This window comes from Protopterus annectens, chromosome 5.part0, assembly GCF_019279795.1.
Source record: "Protopterus annectens isolate FY-2018-M chromosome 5.part0, PAN1.0, whole genome shotgun sequence".
NCBI lineage: Eukaryota > Metazoa > Chordata > Ceratodontiformes > Protopteridae > Protopterus > Protopterus annectens.
The window spans coordinates 1,484,673,556-1,484,693,139 of record NC_056735.1 but is presented as its reverse complement, the minus strand read 5'-3'; the positions used below and the strand labels follow the sequence as shown (position 1 = coordinate 1,484,693,139).

The following is a 19,584-nucleotide window of genomic DNA, read 5'->3' as shown; positions in this document are numbered from 1 at the left end:
GTTTAAGCCAGCATAGTGTAGACCAGAACATCAACACAATATCAGAAATGGAAGGAATTCATACAGGCTTGCACTCTAAAACCCCACAGTTTTCCAAGTTCAGAAGTGTCAGAAATGATTCAGTCTTGCAAGAGAGAAGACAGCATGTGGCAGAAAACCAGACAGCATGTTTGTGACTTTCGGCTTTTCCCGGTTAGGGGACGCCACAGCGGAACTCCGGTCCACTAATGATTGGCAGTTGATTTTTACGTACCAGCTTGCCAGGCCTGATGCACAACCTTCAACGAAGGTACGCCCATTCACGTATGTCTCCACGCAGAAGACGCTCTAGCTAAGAATCGAACCGGACAGCATCTTACTGTGAGGCGACAACGCTACCGCAGCACCACCACCGCGGGTTACAGAAAACCAGACAGCATAATCACCTGAAATCATATGATATGGAATCAGTGTTTAACTGTAGCCTGCAACAGGCTTCATGCCTCATGAATGGAGAACAGCAATGGTCATCCCTCTGCACAAAGGTAAGCCAACTACAGACCCATAAGTCTCACTAGTCTTATATGCAAAGCCATGGAAAGAATTATCACAGAAATTATCAAAAATGATAAAGTAAACCTCCAGACACTGGAGCCAACCCAGTTTGGTTTCAGCAAGGGCAGGTCGTGCCTACTCAGCCTGGTGGACTTCTTTGAGAAGGTCATCAAAGCATTGGATGAGGGCAAAATGGTTCACTCTGCCTACTGTGACCTGGCCAAGGCATTTTGACATACCCCACTCGGGCATTGTTGACAAACTCAAGAGCTTGGGTACAAACCCGTATGTCATCCAGTGGATAGCCAACTGGCTTACAGACAGGATCCAGGCAGTTAAAATTGGGGAGTCTACCTCAACAAAGAGGCCATTCACAAGTGAAGTCACTCAGGTATCGGTCCTTGGACCACTCCATTTTGGTATTTACTTCTCTGAGTAGAAGTCAAAGCCATTGTCAAAGATCTCTGGCTGGCTACATTTGCAGATGACTGCAAATTAGGAAATGTCACTGAATCCCACACCAACACAAATGTTCTCCAGGAAGGGCTGACACAGACAAACAACTTGTGTCAGAGCTATAGGCTAAAACAAAATGCTATGAAATACATACCAGTATCCTTCAGGAAGTCATCCACCCCGGTAACTATCATATTGTTAACTCACCCCTAAGAGTTGACCCAGTAGTCATGGACTTAAGAACATACATTCTAGCCTTTGACCATCATGTGAATACAGTAGTGAGGAAATCATTCTGTACTGCACAACTTATAAACAAAAGTATGGCAGCTAGGTCCGAGGACGTCATTGTTCCACTAAATTCGGCATTCATCAGACCTATCACTGAGTGCAATGTCCCCTTTGTTCTGTACCTAACCAAGCATATCCAACAATTGGAATGTCCACAGACATTTCTCAATTAAAGAATACAGGGCGTAAGTTAAATGTCCTATGCAGAGCACCTCAAGGTTCTATCCCTGCATTCTCTCTCCTACAGGCTGTTGAGGGGAGATCTATGCCTGTCATATAGGGCATTGTCAGACCTCATTCTGATGGGCCTCCTGGATATCATTAAAACAAATGTTACTGGAATTACTTGTTCTAAAGACTTAAACCTTGCTTATGATATAAATAGGACCTGCTGAAGAGACAGGTATGTATTTCAGAGACTACCCGTCTCTGGAACAGGCTCCCCATTCATGTGAAGCAGAGTTCCTCCCTAACACAATTCAAGTGTAGCTTGGACAACTGGATGGGGAACAGGAAATTCATCCCTGGCTTGGCACCTGTTTCTCTAATGGACAGAGGCAACCTGTAAATTGTTCAGCTCCCAGGCCCCTGTTTGTAAATGTTTCATCTCCCAAGACCCTGCTTACACTTATCAAGGGTACCAGAACTTGTCAGAGATTTGGGATGCATGGCTAGGCTTAAAAAGGCACTAGTGGTCATTAGCCAAGTAAACACCTATGAACCAATGAACCTAAGAAGAAATGTATAAAGGGCATCAAAGATTGCACACCCATCCTTCAATGTAAGTTAAAAAAGTTTGTCACCATGGTCGTCTGATGACAGATTTTCAAATGCTGCGAGACACATTCTCACATCTAGCCACTGGCAGCAGGGTATCAATAAACAGCCACATACCACACTTCAGTTCAAAAACAGAGACTGAGAGGAGGAGGCAGGCAGGCATACAGAGTTTCAGCAAGTGATACCATGAAGTAATTTGTCTGTGTAATGGAGTTTGCACTTTTCCACACTATTGTGCACCTGTAGAGAGGTACATACAGGTTTGTGGATTGTGAGGTGCATCAAGTCCTCCTGCATAAAAATACTTAATATTCCGGTTCACTGAAAGTGGTTTCCAGTGATTTACTTTTGCAATACTGTCACTTGCTGTAATTTCCTTTGTGGATTCCATTACAAAACTGTCATCTATCAAAAACAAAGATACTGAAAATAACTGCTATAAATATGTAGATGGAACTGCAGAATATTCAGTGAAAACTAAAACAAGATGTATTTCTATAGTATATTTTGCGTGAATCTAGACAGTGTCTAAAAAAAGTCATAAAGAACACATACTTTATCTTCTACCTATAGGAAAGTATTACACTCGTGGGCATCATTATAACTTTGTCTGTTGACTATGGACATCGTGGGACTCAAATAAAAATTTTTCGGAGTATGTCTTAGGATGGCAGTACATGTCCAAAGACATTTTTTTTTTTTTTGCAATTTGTGTAATTTATGACATCACAAACAAAATAAATAAAGTCAGTCATTAGACTTCTTCAGAAATGTATCACACTAATTATGGCTACATGCAGAAGATACTTGCACTTAATTATTTATTTATTTTCATCAGCTAAGTAGAATGAAATAGAGTTATGCATGAGTTAAACAGGCGCATTAGAGCCAAGTAAGTGAAGTGTTCAGAGTCCCACAGTACACCTTTGGATACAGTGGTAAATGAAAACAGGTCAGCAAAGTATAGTTAATTCATACCCTGCTGTTTTAATCCACTAAGTCATACTAACAGACTCAATCTTTTTATGAGACTTTTATTCCTAACATCATATGGGTAAGTCAGCGCCTTACTATTTCCATGTTACTGTATTAGTTTCTTACCTGCAGTCTCAGCAATGATTCAAAATATTATGTTTACATTGAATTTAAGGGACTTATTCACTGATATCCTACCTTTGGTTTTAAAAAGATCACAGTTTCATAAAGATAAATACTATTACTCATTAATATGCCTGTCTTAAACTAAGCATGCTGTGTAACTGTCTAAGATATGAAAGCATGTTGTCTAACAGCAAATATTAACCGTGTACATTTGGTTTTAAATAGTACATTTTCCTTTTATGTAGACAAATCCCTAGTTGGCAATTTTGTCTTTTTTCCTAAGAACTTTTATTTTTAGATCATGGGTTACTCATAATCAATGATATCAGTGAATGTGAAGCTTTCCTTGTAAGGTTCAGTTCAACTGATATCAAAAGTAGCAGACAAGCTACAATATAACACTGATAATTAAGGAAATGAAAGCAAGGATTATGGACGGCATTTTCATGCTTTTCAAACAAGCACACATCAATATATAGGAAAGCAAACACTAATTACTCAAATTGATTTAATTTAACCCTATGAACAGAAACCAGTAGCAGACACGCAGTAGGCCATATGCTGGTTCATGAAAATTGCAATATACTTCTGGGCAGATTACCACTTTGAGGTTGACTGCTGTCTAGACAATACCACCATGCATAACTTATGAACAGTGGTATCTCAGCTTTATCCTACAGCACTGTAAAACTTGCACCACTGCAGAAGGATGCATGCATATTAAAGTTTGCATGGAGTACGATATCACAGCAGGAAAATAAACAGCAGCAGCTCAGCCATTTTAAATCCTTGTTGGCATGCTTCTGAGACTATTGTCTTATGGATGTGGAACTGAAGCAGAGGGGACGGCTTCATTTTCCACCTGCCCCAACACCACCATGTCCTACCATGCAGAAAGGTACAGTATGGTCAAGCTTAAGAAGAGTGACTTACTGGATGACAGCAGAGCTGCAAACAGTTCATAGCTCTAGTGCTAGAAAAAGTAAAACAAATTAATATTAAAATAAAATCAACATGTTTTACACTTTCTGACAGGTACCTTTGGGTTTCTGGGTCATAAAGTAAACTAATAAAGAACAATATGTGAACTTAAAAAGCATTACTCCAGGTTAAATAATCACTCATAGACTAAATGAAATGAGCTGTTAAAGCAAGGTCCATCTGTCTGAGTTGGGGGTAGATCAGGTGGATGTAAAAAGAGCAGAGGGTTGCTTTATTTACATATGTCCTTATTTATACTTTTTTTTTACATTCTAAACACATCAATAGTCATTACTACTACTAATACACCTCCATTAACTACAGTTCCTCCTCTGTCCATTTATCTTTCTTCTCATTTCCATAACTTCTCCTTTCATCTCTCAGCATTTTTAAGCTGCATTCCACTTGTCTGTAAATTATTACTAAATTCAAAAACACGCTAGTCTGATCTTTTCCCTGCAACCATCATGCTATGAATACTTTAATTATTACTGTCTTCTATTTCTCTATTCAAAAATTTATGTTAATTTCTCTCTTCTTTTTGTGTTAAAATGCTATGTTCATGTAAGAAATATTTAAAAATCATGTAAATAAGCTAATTTATAGATGTATAGATGTTTTACCCTGAAATTATAAATGTATATCATATGTAACTTAAATGTTGAGATTTTCTCCCTGGGCCTCCACTGAAATGGGTTTTACCCAGTCAGACATTTCCCAGTCAACAAAGACAAATATGTAAATAAATAAATAATAAATGTATACATCTAGTAATTTTTTTTCTAAATATCTACAGAAATCATCCATTTTCATTAAAAAAGGCACACACACACACACACACACACACACACACACACAAATTCTGATCTTTAAGCCAGCAGCAACTAATGTTTAAGTTAACATATCTTTATATGTCCTTCATCTTCCCTTCCACAACCATATTTTTATTTTATTTAACACATCTTCATCATCTCTACTTTTATTATTCAATAATCTTTTTCAATATCTTTTCCAAAATCCCCAAATTGCTATAAACTATATTCAGACATTTTTCAGTTTCACACATTTTTCTTTCTCACATTTTCTATGTAATAATATATCCATTGTTACACTCTTAAATCCATAAACATGTTATTCTTTTTTAAAACTTGTCCAAAACTGTTTAATTTTTACAGTCTGAAAAACAATGTTTTGCTGTTTCTGCCTCATTACATCATATTTCTTTTTTTCGATACTTAATAGTTCATATTGGTTTTAGCTGTCATCCAATAAACTAAACTGTCATTTATTAAAAATCAGATCTTAAAATATTTCCATTTACAACTTCATTTTATACAAAGGGTATAATCCATTCATTTCAGCAAAATAATTAATCAATTAATCAATTATTTAAAATCACAATTACCTTAATTACACTACACTCTAATCACAGTTAGAAATCTACGAAAATGCTATGCATCAACAAATGCACTTGAGCATTTGTTGATGCATAGCATTTTCGTAGATTTCTAACTGTGATTAGAGCATTTGTTGATGCGTAGCATTTTCATAGATTTCTAACTGTGATTAGAGTGTAGTGTAATTACTAAATGCACTCAGGTAATTGTGACTTTAAATCATTGATTAATTGATTATGTTTTGTAATAAATTATTGGATGATCGTGGTAGTATCTACTCGTATTCATTATTATTGATATTAATACAGCTTGCTTGGTTTGAGTTGATGAGGGAACCTTCAGATTTTTAGCGGCACCTATTTTTCCCAGCATTAGTTTTAAGTGGCAATTTGTACAATAACATTCTCCACAGGAAGTCCCCTGCTTCATAAAAATTCTGAAATATTTTCCTTCTATTCTTTATAGCATTTTTACACCTTCTTTTAATTCCTCCTAAGGATATACCATATGGTATTTCCTAATGATTTTCTATTATCATCAATCTCATTAATTTTCACTTTTCATAATTTTATTTTCATATACTTTTCCTTCCATTTTTTCTTGTTTACCACTTCTATTAACCTTCTTTGTATTAACATATTTCTTCATGCCTTACCTATAACATTTTACACAACATTTACAATGTTCTCTCTCTCTATCACCTTTTTTATTTCCCAGAAAAAAAACAATACTTAGATGTTAAGTATTCTACTGGATTTTTTTAGATTCAAACCTCCTTCTTTTTATTATATATCACAGTTCACAGTGTTTCCCATTGAATTCAGTTTTGATCTCTAAATAAAATTAAAAAATAGTTCTAATATCTCTTTCTCCATTTTTGATGGAAACATGAACACCTCCTTAAATATACTAATTTTCCTAGTATGTGCATATTTATCATACACACTTTAACTGGTTAAAACTTCTCCAGTGTGATAGCATTTTTACATTTCTTCTAACATTATTTTCTGCTGTTCTGTAACATTTTCATGCTCTTCACATTTCACTCTCAAAAGATGTATTTCCTTCCTAGTGCAATATATTTCACTTAGTTTCACCATACCCTTTGCTTTTCCCCTATTTAGCAGTAACACAACTTTTTTAAATAATTCATCTACTTTTGCCACCACTAATCCATGTTTTATTTTTAGCCACAATCACTAAATCAGCTGCATATTACAAATTTGTAATATAACTCCTTTTTCTACTCCCATTCTGCTTGTATTTCATACATGCATGTTTAAATCAATGCATTCAATAGCAGTACAGACAAACACATACTTAGTGGACATCTTTGTTTAACTCCTCTGCCATACACCTGTTTACCATAATTTTCACTGCAAACGTTTATACCATTCAACATTTTTTCTTCCTAGTTTATGTCTCTTGAATCTGCCACATCGCCTCATACCTAACCTTAACAAAATCTTTGCCACATCACATCACTAACTTTATTTCCTTATTTTCTTTCAAAGTCATATATGTTATGCCTTTACTATCATTAACATTTCCTTTTACCTCTTTCCCACTGATTCAAAAAATGTTTTCTCTTATAACTTTGTCTAAAACCTTCACAAGCCCTTTTTGTATTATTTTACCATCCTCCTGACTTATCTTACCTACTTTTCATTTCCTACCTACTTTACCCTACACCCTGTATTCCTTCAACTCATCATCCTTTACTTCTAGACCTTTCTTGTAATCATGCCTCTCCTCATTTTTAGCTTTCTTATCTATGTCATCTCTGTATATATGTGCACACATACAATTACTGATTATACAGTGTTTGTTGTCGCCTTGTTAACCTCAATGTAACCAAATGTCTGTTACCTTTGTAACAAGATCTGAGTAGTGCTTTACCTTGTAATAAATAAATAGATACACTTTATAAATATTTTATAAATCTGTAGGCCTCAGTGATATCAGTCTCTAATTGATATACATTTTCTTTCATCTTTTTCCATATAAACTTAACCACAAATACATTTGTTATTCCTCCTTCTACCCATTCATTTAATATTTTACAGAACAGCAATTTCTTATTTCCACTCATCTCTTTATATGTCTTTCTTTACTTCTTTCATTTCTCTCATAGTAATCTCTTTTTTAGAGAATTTTTAATGTTTTCAGATTTGGTTTTTATAATCCACATTTATTCCCGTACTTTCCGTTCATATACATTATATCTACAAACTATTCTACCATTTCAACTGTTTGTCTCTGCTTATACCTTATATTTCCTTTGTGAAGGCTGCCACATAATTCTGTCATTTGTAAATATTAATATAAGCCACAGGCTTGTTCTCTTAAATGGAAGAAAATTGTGTTAAATGTTGAATGTCAAAAATGTAACAACAGTGCACTCTGCTGGAAGAAAGCTGATAAGTCAAACTTTGTATGACTGATCTCAAACTTGGAGCAGTGATGTCTGAACCAGCAGATTATTTCTATTGTTTTGAGACTAGAGGTAATTGCTAAATGTTATATATATAATGTCTTCCATTGTTGTGGTTTCCTGACGAGGTGCAAAATCAAAAATATGTTAAACTCTGTGTTTCTGTTAGCCTGGGAAACCAGAGAAGTGTCAAGAATGATATAATGTGAAGCAGTACTGTGTTATCAATTTAAAGACAGAAAGAAAGGAGAGCATTTTGGATTTTGTCTAAAGCTGACAACAACTCACCAGTACTCTACTTTTGCTCTATATGTAAGTTTATTTAGAACTGTGATTGCTCTTAGGAAAAGATAAAATAGTAAGTTTAGTCCAGCTGTTTTCTATATTTATGTCAGAACTATTCTACAGTATTACTTAAATCATTTTCCTGTGATGCCTGAACTCTTGACTAGCACTGTGTAGTAAAAAATATTGTCTTGTGTTTTTATTATTTATTATTAAATATTTTTTAAACATTTCAACTGTGGCTGTATTGTGTAGAGATAATTTAAGCTTTGGAGTACATTGCATGTATATAGTGATACTGTACAAAGCCACTCCAAAAAGCCTTAAAAGTTCTGGTCACACTTAACTGGATAATAATATTGTACAGTAATAATTGGACACCCTTTAGTAAGGGCCTTTTTAGTAGCTGATATTAGGGGTTCTGGTGGCAGAGGATTACTACCTTATATCCTGGGCAGAAGGGGCATACTTAGTGAACCTGTGCCAGCCTTCTCCAAGAGTGTATGTTTGTTTGTATATAAATCATATCTCAAAGTGTGTGTGTGTGTGTGTGTGTGTGTGTGTGTGTGTGCGTGTGTGTGTGTGTGCGCAGCTACTTGGGCAGGGACATGAAGCACTGGTTGGACAGAGAGAGTGCTAGGAGGACTTGGCTTGGGACCCTGGCTAAGGACCCCACTGTATAGCTGTGCCAGTGGGGAGTCTTACAGGGGATCTGGAGAGAAAGGGAGAAACCAGCCCCAGACTGACTGTGATCTCTGTGTGCTCTTAAGGGAAATTGTACTTTACTCTGTGTGTAGTTGTTATCCTTCTCAATGTGGATGCCCCTCACTGGTGTTAGTGGTGAGGATTGAGGCTCCTTGATTACTCGGGCAGTGCACGGGTGTCACATCCTTCATTTAGTATTTTATCACTGCCACCATTCTCCATTTTCTTATTGTACTCCTTTTTTCAAAAAAAAAAATGGAAAAAATATATTTTTTATTTAAAAATCTTTGTCTAAACATATTTTAACTTTTTTCTATATTTTCTCATACAGCTCTACTTCTATTTCTCTTATTCTATCACCACATTGTTCTATTTCCTTATTTTGTATTAATTCATTACATACTCTCCTATTCCTTTGCTTCAACAATAAAAATATTTTTGTATTTTTCTTTATAAGCACTCTACCAATCTCTCCAATTTCTAAAATGTACACTCATTGTCATATATGCCGATCCTATAAAATCTCATGTCCCCTTTTTATCTCATTTGTTTTAGCAGTCTCTTCAGTCAAATATTTTTATTAATTTTTCTTCTCTTATTTAGTCTCTGTCACCCTCTATTCTAGTCCATACCACCGTATGATATGAAAAGTCAGTAATTTCTACATCATCTGTTACTTCCTATCCTCTGAATGGGTCTCTGTCATTTCAGTGACTCTTCATTTCACTGAAACTCAAATGGCTGAACCTGGCAGAACTCATTTCACAGAAAAGTGTAGAAGAGTATAGAAAGTATGAATTGGTGTAATTCCTTATAATATGAGCTATTAGGAAAGTAAGTCTAGCAGAGTATGTGTGGAGCGTGATGGTTAGCATCATGTTACACTCCCAGATGTAATGTTACACTCCCAGATATAAATATCTGTGTTTGCTCTCCAGCACTGATTTACTGTGTGTGCTGTTTTTTTTTTTCTTATCTCCCCTGTTGTGCGACCATGGAGTTAGCATATATATGTAAAGGGGTGTACGGTGGGGGGGGGGCATCCCCTCTAAAAACATGTCTCTTGGGTAAATTTGTTGTGGAGAAGGTTTTCAGTGAAATGGGTTTGGCCATTTGAGTTTCAATAAAATGAAGATTCTATGAGATGACAGACTCCTTGTGAATACACCACACAATCGATTTCAGTTGTAAAACCCCTCTTGTATATATGCTTTCTCTATTTTTTCTCTGTTTTCAAGCCTCAATATCTTATAACATTTCTTTTTATTTTTTGAGTTAATCGCTCATCTCCTTTCTTAAATACCTGATGCATTTAAAAGGAAAAAGGTTTTCTGAAACATCTTTTTCCTGTCATATTTGTGCATACATAAACTACAATTACCCTTACACATCCTTCCATTTTCCTTATATTAGTACCACTAGTCTTCCAGTTACTACTAGGAACACATTCAGTATTTTTCTCTCCTCACTTTAAAAAAAATCCTATTTCTGAGCACATATCATCCCCCACTGACAGTATAATCCTTTTACCCCTCCATACTGCCTCAAATATTTTCCTTTACATACCTTACACCTAACAAATATATGACCTCCCAAACATCTTTTTTTCACCATTTAGTCTCTACAATATCTACACTATCATTCTGAATGCTGCTTATAGTTTGTACTAACATTCCTGTCATCGTTTTCCTTTTTTGAGTCATTCTTATTTCCAATTTTATATTTTTTTCTTTCTCTGCATATTTCCTCCAACTGATTTTCCTTTTTTTTCTCCAGTCTCAAATTTACCCTCTTCAACTCCTAGAGCTGCATATTTTTTATGGTGTTCTGTAATACTTTATTTTTGTAATATATTTCTTATCACATTCCCAGCATTTCTCCATATTAATTATAATTTCTTCAGTTATCGCCCCATAGTACTTTCTCCAATGAAATCTTCAGTTATATTATAATCAGATTGTCTTTCTTCTGACATATTCTGTTCTTCTGTTTCTTCTAATATTTTCTTTTCTAGTATTGAACAGTCAAACCAAAAATGTCCAGATCTCTTGCATTTTCTACATGTTAACCTACAATGTTTTGTGGCATGTCCCATTTCTCCACACTGACAATGTCATATTGTACTACAGTCCTGCACCAGGAGCCTGTAATCCTTGCCAAAAATACAACATTCTTTAGGTTGACCCCTGTATTTCTGTTCGCCATTCCCATTGCTGCATTTTTCCCTCATGCACATCCAGTATCACCCATGTCTCCCAACCTTGTCCAAGTATTTCTGTCATTATACATTTTATTGCATGGACTTTATTACAAACAGAAAAGAGTTTTCGGCTCATGTTTTTCTATAGCAGATATTCTACACTACACATTAATTTTCTTCCTTAACCGCAGTCCCATATTCTCAAAAATGTACTCATTCCATGATGTCAATTACCTCCTATTCTTCACTTCATTTGTACCTTTTTCAAGAAAGTAATTTTGCAAAAGTCTTCTGTCCCTATGTATATTAAGGTACTTATGTCCTGTTTTTAAACAAATAATACTGTCCATAACTTCATACCGATAAACACTACCATTATTCTTTTGTTTTGATTCTTACCAGCAGTCTACACTTCTGGTTTTGTTGTCGTTGCAGCAGTCCTGGTCTTCTTTCAGTTTTAATTACAGCAGCTTTCTTGTCTTCATTTACCATTTCTGCATATGAAAGAGTTTCCTACTGCTGACACCACCACGCTGTTGCAGGGCTATGGTTTTAAAACCAGCAACTCCTATGGCCATGCATACCCCCAAGCTGCTGTTAGCACCTTCTGGTATTTTAGCTCCTTTTCCTGATTCATTTGACAGCAGCTATTACCCCTCCCAGCACCACTGTACTGTAACTTCCTTCCTCATCCATATTCTTCGCCGTGATCCATCATGTCCATCAGCACAGGAATTTCCAGACCTCCCTCCTTCAATTATTAAAGAACAGCCTCTTCTCTACCAAAATCTGTTTTGTAACAATTCAGTATTCTGCATTACTCCACTCTCATTCGGATGTCTCCTTTTCTCCTCCATTCCAGAAAACTTTGATATTGGCAACAGTGCACCCCCCCCCAGGGCAACATCTAGTGGCAAAAAAGAGTGGGGGACCTTCCCAGTGCCTTGGTCAAAATTCCCCCTAGTCAGTCTGAATGCCTCTTTGGGTTTCCTCTGAAAAGAGAACACTGGTCTAGTGGGACTAACCCAGTCAACAAAGAGTGAATAAATAAACAAAACCATGCATTAACAAATATAAACATGTATGTATACAGTCATTCTACTTGATGTATGTAAAACCGTTCAATAAAAATTAATTTTCCTGAAGTAAAAAAATGGAAAAATCATAATCGTAATATTTGCCACAGAAAGGCCTTTATCCTAATTTTGCTATAAGATTATTAGCAGCTATAAAAGGATAGAGGCTAGGTCTGCAAAATGTAATGTATACACAACGGTGATACATTTTAAATACTTTAATGACAAAAGTTTATTTTATTCATTTAACAGAATGAAACAAGTGAAAATACTAGCTATTAAACCATCTATAATGTGCAAAATATCCAGCAAATCAGCACCCTCACAAAATCTCCTTTTTGTATGCTAGGCAGAGATCGCCTCTGAGTAGGCGATATACGACGGAGTAAAGCTGGAGTTTTTTGAGACGGTCTGCGTACAGCATCTGTTTGAGGCTGGTAATCCTCTTTGTGAGGTATTTCTGCGGCCTTTCCAGTTGTAGGTGTCTTGTGAGGTACATAACAAAAGGGGTGTTGTACTCTATAATGGGTCTAATAAGTGACGAGTAGAGGGGAGCAATGAACTCTTTTTTTCCTGGATGAGAAACCTTTTGTGATGAGGTGTGTCACGTAGAAGGATTTCCTGACTACTGTGGCAATGTGATTAACAAAGGAGAGACTACTGTCCACCTTTGTCCCAAGGTCTCTTATCACACTTTCGGTGTTAAGTAGACTACCACCTATGTGGTAGCTCATGGGTACAGAATTTTTTTTACCAAATGGATGACAACGCACTTTTTGGCATTGTGCTTGAGGCTATGGCTATGACACCAGGCGTCTGTGTCCATGAGACCCTTTCGTAGCATGTCCACATCGTTAGGAGTTTCGATTATGGCTCCTAGTTTGCAGTCATCTGCGAACTTCATTAGCCAAAGACCTTCTGTGTTAGCCTGTACTTCAGAAAAGTAGATACCAAACAGGAGAGGACCCAGGACTGAACCCTGTGGTACTCCACTTGTCACTGGTCTGAAGTCGGATGTGGAGTCTGCTACTTTCACAGTGTGGGTTCTGTCAGTGAGCCAGTTGGCAACCCATCTTGTGACATAGGGCTTTATACCTAGTTTAGTGAGTTTAGCTATAATTCCAGAGTGGGAGATGGTGTCAAAAGCCTTGGCGAGATCTAGATAGGCTGTGTGAATCACCTTATCTTCGTCTATGGATTTGGTGAGTGCTTCAAAGAAGTCTATCAGGTTTAGGAGACATGATCTGTCTTTTACAAACCCGAACTGGGTGGGATCCAGAGTTTAGAGATTACCAATGTCTTTGTTTATAAGTTCCATGATGATACGTTCCATGGCCTTGCAGACCAGGCTTGTTAGGCTAATGCACCATTCAGTAGGCACAAAGCCTGAGGTGAGGCTATGACTGAACATGGTGCTTAGGTGGGTGCCAGTTCATTCTGCAGTTCGTGTAAAACACAGCCTGGGATGTTGTCAGGTCCCATGGATGCTGTGTTCTTGGCTTTGGAGAGTGTGGGTTTTACCTGTGCAGCCGTGATTACAGGAACTTTGCATCCTTCCGGTATAGAGATGGGCCCTTTAGGGGGTGAGAGGGGGTAAAGTTAGTACTGAACCTATCTGCCAGGATGTTGGCAATATCAGTTGGTCCTGAATATTTAGTGCCATTGTGCTGTAACTCAGAGCAGATCTGAGTGTTGCCATTGAGATTCTTGACATAGCTATAGAATGCTTTGTGGTTGTCTTTAGAATCAGTGGCAATTTTGTTTTCGTGACTAGCTTGGGAGGATTTTATGAGGGATCTCAGCTTCATACTGAGGCTGACCAGGGAGTTCCTCCAATCATGGGATTTTACTCTTTTTTTGCAACAGTTTCTTTCTTCTGTTGTAGAGTTTGTTTATGGCAGGAGACTACCAGATTGGCTTCCTTTTTTTGGAGGATAGCATCTTGGTTCTGTTAGGGATAGCATGATCCATGCACTCATGTAAGTGCTTATAAAGTGCATTTGTGTAGGATTCAGCAGTTGTGCCTCTATTGTCCGTCTGCATGGGTGTTGTGAAGTTTGCCACTTCTGTCGTAAGAAATTTTTTACGGTGGTTTCCCTGATGGGGGGGTGGGGACGGGATGTGGATGTCTACGGTGATTAGCTTGTGGTCGGATCTGAACAATGAGGAATTGACCTCTGGTGTGGAACACCTGTCACCCATGTTTGTAATGACCAGGTCTAGGATATTGCTGCCCCTGGTGGGGGTGTGGATAAGTTGATCCAAGGCATTGGAATTTATGAATTCCAGAAAACATTGAACAAAGGAGTTGGTACATGATTAGTTTTCCCAGTTAATGGTGGGGTAGTTGAAATAGCCCATTATTAGAGTGTTGGGTTATACCCTAATATTTTCCAGTGGATCAAGAAATGAGGAGTGGGAATCCTGGGGCATGGAGGGGGATCTGTAGCAAGTTACAATATGGATTGTGGTCTTGCCCAGAGTTAGTTGCACTTGGATAATCTCGGATGCATTATTCTGAGCAACTAGCCTGGAGGTCTGGATATCTTTAATGAATATGTTCACACCTCCACCTTTAGTGTTTCGGTCCAGGTTAGGTAGCCGAAAGGTGTGGTATGAATTACAGCCTGGTAATGTAGGGATGCTCTCTGGAGCTTTGAACCAGGTCTCTGTCACTGCACATATGTTGACGTTTTCCATTTGAAGGAGTGCCTCGAGTGAATGCATTTTGAGGTTTAGACTTCTAGCATTTTGTAGCGATTTTGCTTGCTTGTACCTATTAAGGTGGTGAATTTGTCATTTTAACCTTACCTAAAAAAGGCATTATAGACGTGGCAAGAGCCTTAGCCAATATCCGGAATTCCAAGAGCGACAGGTGCAGGCCATCTCTGGCAAAGCATCGTGGTCTGTTGATCATGTCATCCCAGGCAGACAGATACTAGACACCTATGATTAGAGTGTTGGGTACATTGTTATACCTTATAGGCTGTGGTTGAGTGGCACGCTGAATTTGTGGGCTATGTGTCATTTGGGTTGTGTTGGGTGGTGGAGATTGCTTGCATTTCTGCTTTGGAGGTCGCTATTGCTTGAGCAGATTTTTATTGAGAGCCTCCGCGAATGCAGGTGTGTGTTTCGTGTATCTATGTGTATGTTTTGGTGTTGTAGGTTTTGAGGGACTATGTGATGAGTGTAGTGCAAGTGTTTACCTTCTCTTCTTGACTGTCTAGTCCAGTCTTGGGTGAAGAGAGCTTTGCTTCCAGTTTGGCTATACAAGTGCATCTCTCACAGGTTGTAGTGTTGGGTGGTAGGAGGAGAGTGTTGTCTGTGTACATGAGGCAATCGCTGCTTTGCTCCAAGATGCCCAGATTCATCAGATAGACAGGAGAGAACACTGGGAGCTGACCCTTAGACATGCCTGGATAGGTGCTTATTTATTAAGTACTAAAAACTGTTTTCCTCTAGACAAGTGTGGAAAGTTGAGTGCTGTAGTAATTTGTAGCTTATTTAGTTCTGAACATTATTAAACAATATTAATAAGTTCCAACAGTCCTTCAGAATGTACTCTTTTTGTTTGATATAACTTTTGCAGTTTACTATCTATGAGCTTGGATAAAGTTTCAGTTTCTGACCCTGTCTCTGAAACTACTGGTTGAAATGATGGGTTGTGTCCATCTGTATGAATATCAGGTATATCAAATATGGAAAGAATCAAGTGTCGATTACCCATAAATCATTCAAAACTAAACCAATTTTTCCCATAACCTATGGCAATTTCATTTTTGGAGACTTGAATGCAATTAACCAGTGTCATGTAACATCAAAGACATCCATCCAACATAATCATGGTAGTCCATTTCAACTAACTCCCCACCATGGTCCAGTTGCAAAAATCTTACAAGTTCATTAATTAGTTTTTTTCTTTGATAAATTAACAAGTCTTTCTGGAGCTAACTTTTTTTAAGTTCGCCTCACACAGTTTTTCAAAAGACATCACAACAGGGTGCATTGATAAATACTACTTCCAAAAAAAAATCTAAGTTTATTATTATTATTGTTTTTTCTGTCATTATTATTGCTGAAAAAAACAAAACAAACTTAAATTCAGCTTACAAATAAATAATTTCAACTCCATAAATGTGTCCACAAAATTCATATTAGTTGAGGGAATAAAAGTACATCCTTTTTGAAATATACAGTGTTCTTCATTTATAATGTTCAATTGACTAAAACTGTAAACCTTAAAGCTCTCTCTTTCTTACTTTTTCCCTTTCCTTATTTTTATACTCTTACATTTATTATTTATTTTCAATTTTGGAAAGCATTGTTTTATACTGAAAATAATAAATTCTGTGTAACAGAATTTGTTAAAGTCACACTATCCTTTTTAAGGCAGTCATATGCCTTAGATGAAGCAGGTGTTGGGTAATAAATTTGTACCACCATCAAAAGGAATTTATTTACTGAAGGAGATACAATGGTAATAATCACTTGTGGAACGTAATAGACAAGAGGAGTATGCTGTTAGCAGATGAGTAAAAATAATGAATAAATAAAACAAAACATTCATTTGTATATTTGACCACACTGAACATTTAGCAACGATACAGACATAATAAGAAGAAATTTATTCAGTGATATAAAAGAAGAGAAAAGCCACAATGGCAAGACAAAAATCACAATGAAAAATGACACATCTACTTCTTTTACTTTTTATCCTAATTTTTAATAAAACGGTAATACTTTTAATTTTAATCTTAACTATTAAGTTTATATGATTACCTTGTAAATGCTGACAAAAGATCCTAAGAAGGCTCCAAGCTGAAAGTTCTCTTTGTTATAAAATAAAGATAGTAACCGGGTTGGTTTGGTAAACAGGTGTCTAAAAGCTGATGGCATTCGAAGGCAGCATTGAATCAGATAACCAACGCTAAACATTCGAACAAAACCCTGCAAAAGAGAAATACCATTTTTAACAGCAACCAGTTTTGCAATACTGCCGTCAGTTGACTGGAAAGTAGTTAAAGTAAACTAAACTTCATAATGCTGATACTGTTGTAAATTCTTAGAAGGCCTAGCTAACCCAAGTGCTGTGGTAAACCAAATGCTGCTCAAGGCTTACAATAACTAATGTAGAAATGACAACAGGAAGAGTGGCCTGAGAGGGAGGGAATGTTAACACCTGATAACTGGTAGGAGGTGTAATATTCATCTTACAGTGGTTATAAAAAGTTTACAGACCCCTGTTAAAATGCCAGGTTTTTGTGATATAAAAAAATGAGACCACAATAAATAATTTCAAAACTTTTCCCACCTTTAATGTGGCCTATAACCTGTACAATTGAAAAACAAACTAATCTGTTAGAGGAAAAAATATAAAAAATTAAAAACATACAATACACTGGTTGCATACACCCTTAAACTAATACTTTGATGTGTGCACACCCTTAAACTAATGCCTTGTTGAAGCATCTTTTGATTTAGTTACGGCATTCAGCCTTCTTGGGTAGGAGTCTATCAGCATGGCACATCTTGACTTGGCAATATTTGCCCACTCTTCCTTGCAAAAGTGCTCCAAATCTGTCAGATGGTGAGGGCATCTCTTGTGCACAGCCCTCTTCAGGTCACCCCACAGATTTCTATTGGATTTAGGTCTGGGCTCTTGCTGGGCCATTCCAAAACTTTAATTTTCGTCTGATGAAGCCATTCTTTTGTTGATTTGGATGCATGCTTGGGGTCACTGTCATGCTGAAAGGTGAAATTCCTCTTCATCTTCAGCTTTTTAGCAGACACCCAAGGGTTTTGGGTCAAAAGTGACTGCTATTTGTAACTATTCATAATTCCCTCCACCTTGACTAAAGCATGATACTGCCACCACCATGCTTCACTGTGGGGATGGTGTTCATTTCGTGATGCGAACTGTTGTTTTTGTGCCAAGTGTACCTTTTGGAATTGTGGCCAAAAAGTTCAACCTAGGTCTCATCAGACCATAGCACATTTTCCCACAAGCTTTTGGTAAACTTGATGTATTGTTTTGCAAATTTTAGCTGGGCCTACATGTTTTTCTGTGTAAGAAAAGGCTTCCGTCTTGCAACCCAACCCCATAGTCCAGACATATGGAGAATATGGAAGATTGTTGTCACAGGTAGTACACAACCAGTACTTGCCAGAAATTCCTGCAACTCCTTTAGTGTTGCTGTAGGTCTCTTGGCAGCCTCCATGACCAGTTTTCAACTTGTCTTTTCATCAATTTTGGAGGGACATCCAGTTCTTTGCAATGTCACTGTTGTCTCATACTTTTTCCACTTTTTGATGACTGTCTTCACTGTGTTCCATGGTATGTCCAATGCTGTGGAAATTTTTTTGTACACTTTTCCTGACCGATACCTTTCAACAGTGAGATCCCCTTTGATGCTTTGTAAGCTCTCTGCGAAACATGGCTTTTGTTGTAGCAGGCAACCGAGTAAATGTCAGGAAAATCCTACTAGGACAGATGAACTTTATTTGGCGTTAATCAGAGTCTTTTTAATTGATGGCATGTGTGTACCCAGGAAGACTGAATGTTGTAATTAAGTCAAAAGGTGTTTCACACACAACAAAGTATTAGTTTAAGGGTGTGCACACTTATGCAACCAGCGTATTGTATGTTTTTTATTGTTTATATTTTTTCCCCAACAGATTTGCTTGTTTTTCAATTGAATTGTACAGGTTATAGGTCACATTAAAGGTGGGAAAAGTTTTGAAATGATTTACTGTGGTCTCATTGTTTTACAGCACAAAAACCTGGCATTTTAACAGGGGTGTGTAAACCTTTTATATCGACTGTATATCACACCCTAATATTGAACATTGCCACACTAAAACGTTAAATGATTCCCCCTTATTGTAAAATCTAGGCACTTACTAAACGCATTAACTTTTTAATGGCAGAAAGACAAATACTTCCCAACACATGCACCCAAACTGAGAATACAACAAATTTATATTCTTCAAACAGTTCAGGTAGGCTAAAACCAAACAGAACACAGTTTTCTTTACTGTTTTTGAAAAATATTTCACTAAAATGACATTTGCATTATGGAACTCTCTTCGTAATAAATGCACAAACATACAAATGTTTTAGAAAAGACACAAGTAACATTTACACAATGAGTTTTGATGTTCCTGCTTTACAGATGCAGGTTAATGAGGTTTTGCAGATTTAAAGATGCTTACATTTTACTTGCATTACTGCCATCAAGAATGGATAATCTGTAATGAGTTTTATGCATTTGTTATCTGTTTTAATAACTTACATGTGTTTGTTTCTCAGCTATGCTCATGTCTGGCTGTGTACATACCACATTT

General features: G+C 36.9%; 1 protein-coding gene across 1 annotated transcript in view; it reads right to left on the bottom strand.

The window, feature by feature from the left end:
- The window catches only part of TMEM135 (transmembrane protein 135), a 2,670,197-nt gene that overhangs the window by 187,869 nt on the left and 2,462,744 nt on the right, over window positions 1-19,584 (bottom strand). Inside the window, exon 10 of the mRNA XM_044071311.1 lies at window positions 17,020-17,187. Coding sequence (XP_043927246.1) covers window positions 17,020-17,187 — 168 coding nt within the window. The remainder of the gene's footprint in view (window positions 1-17,019; window positions 17,188-19,584) is intronic.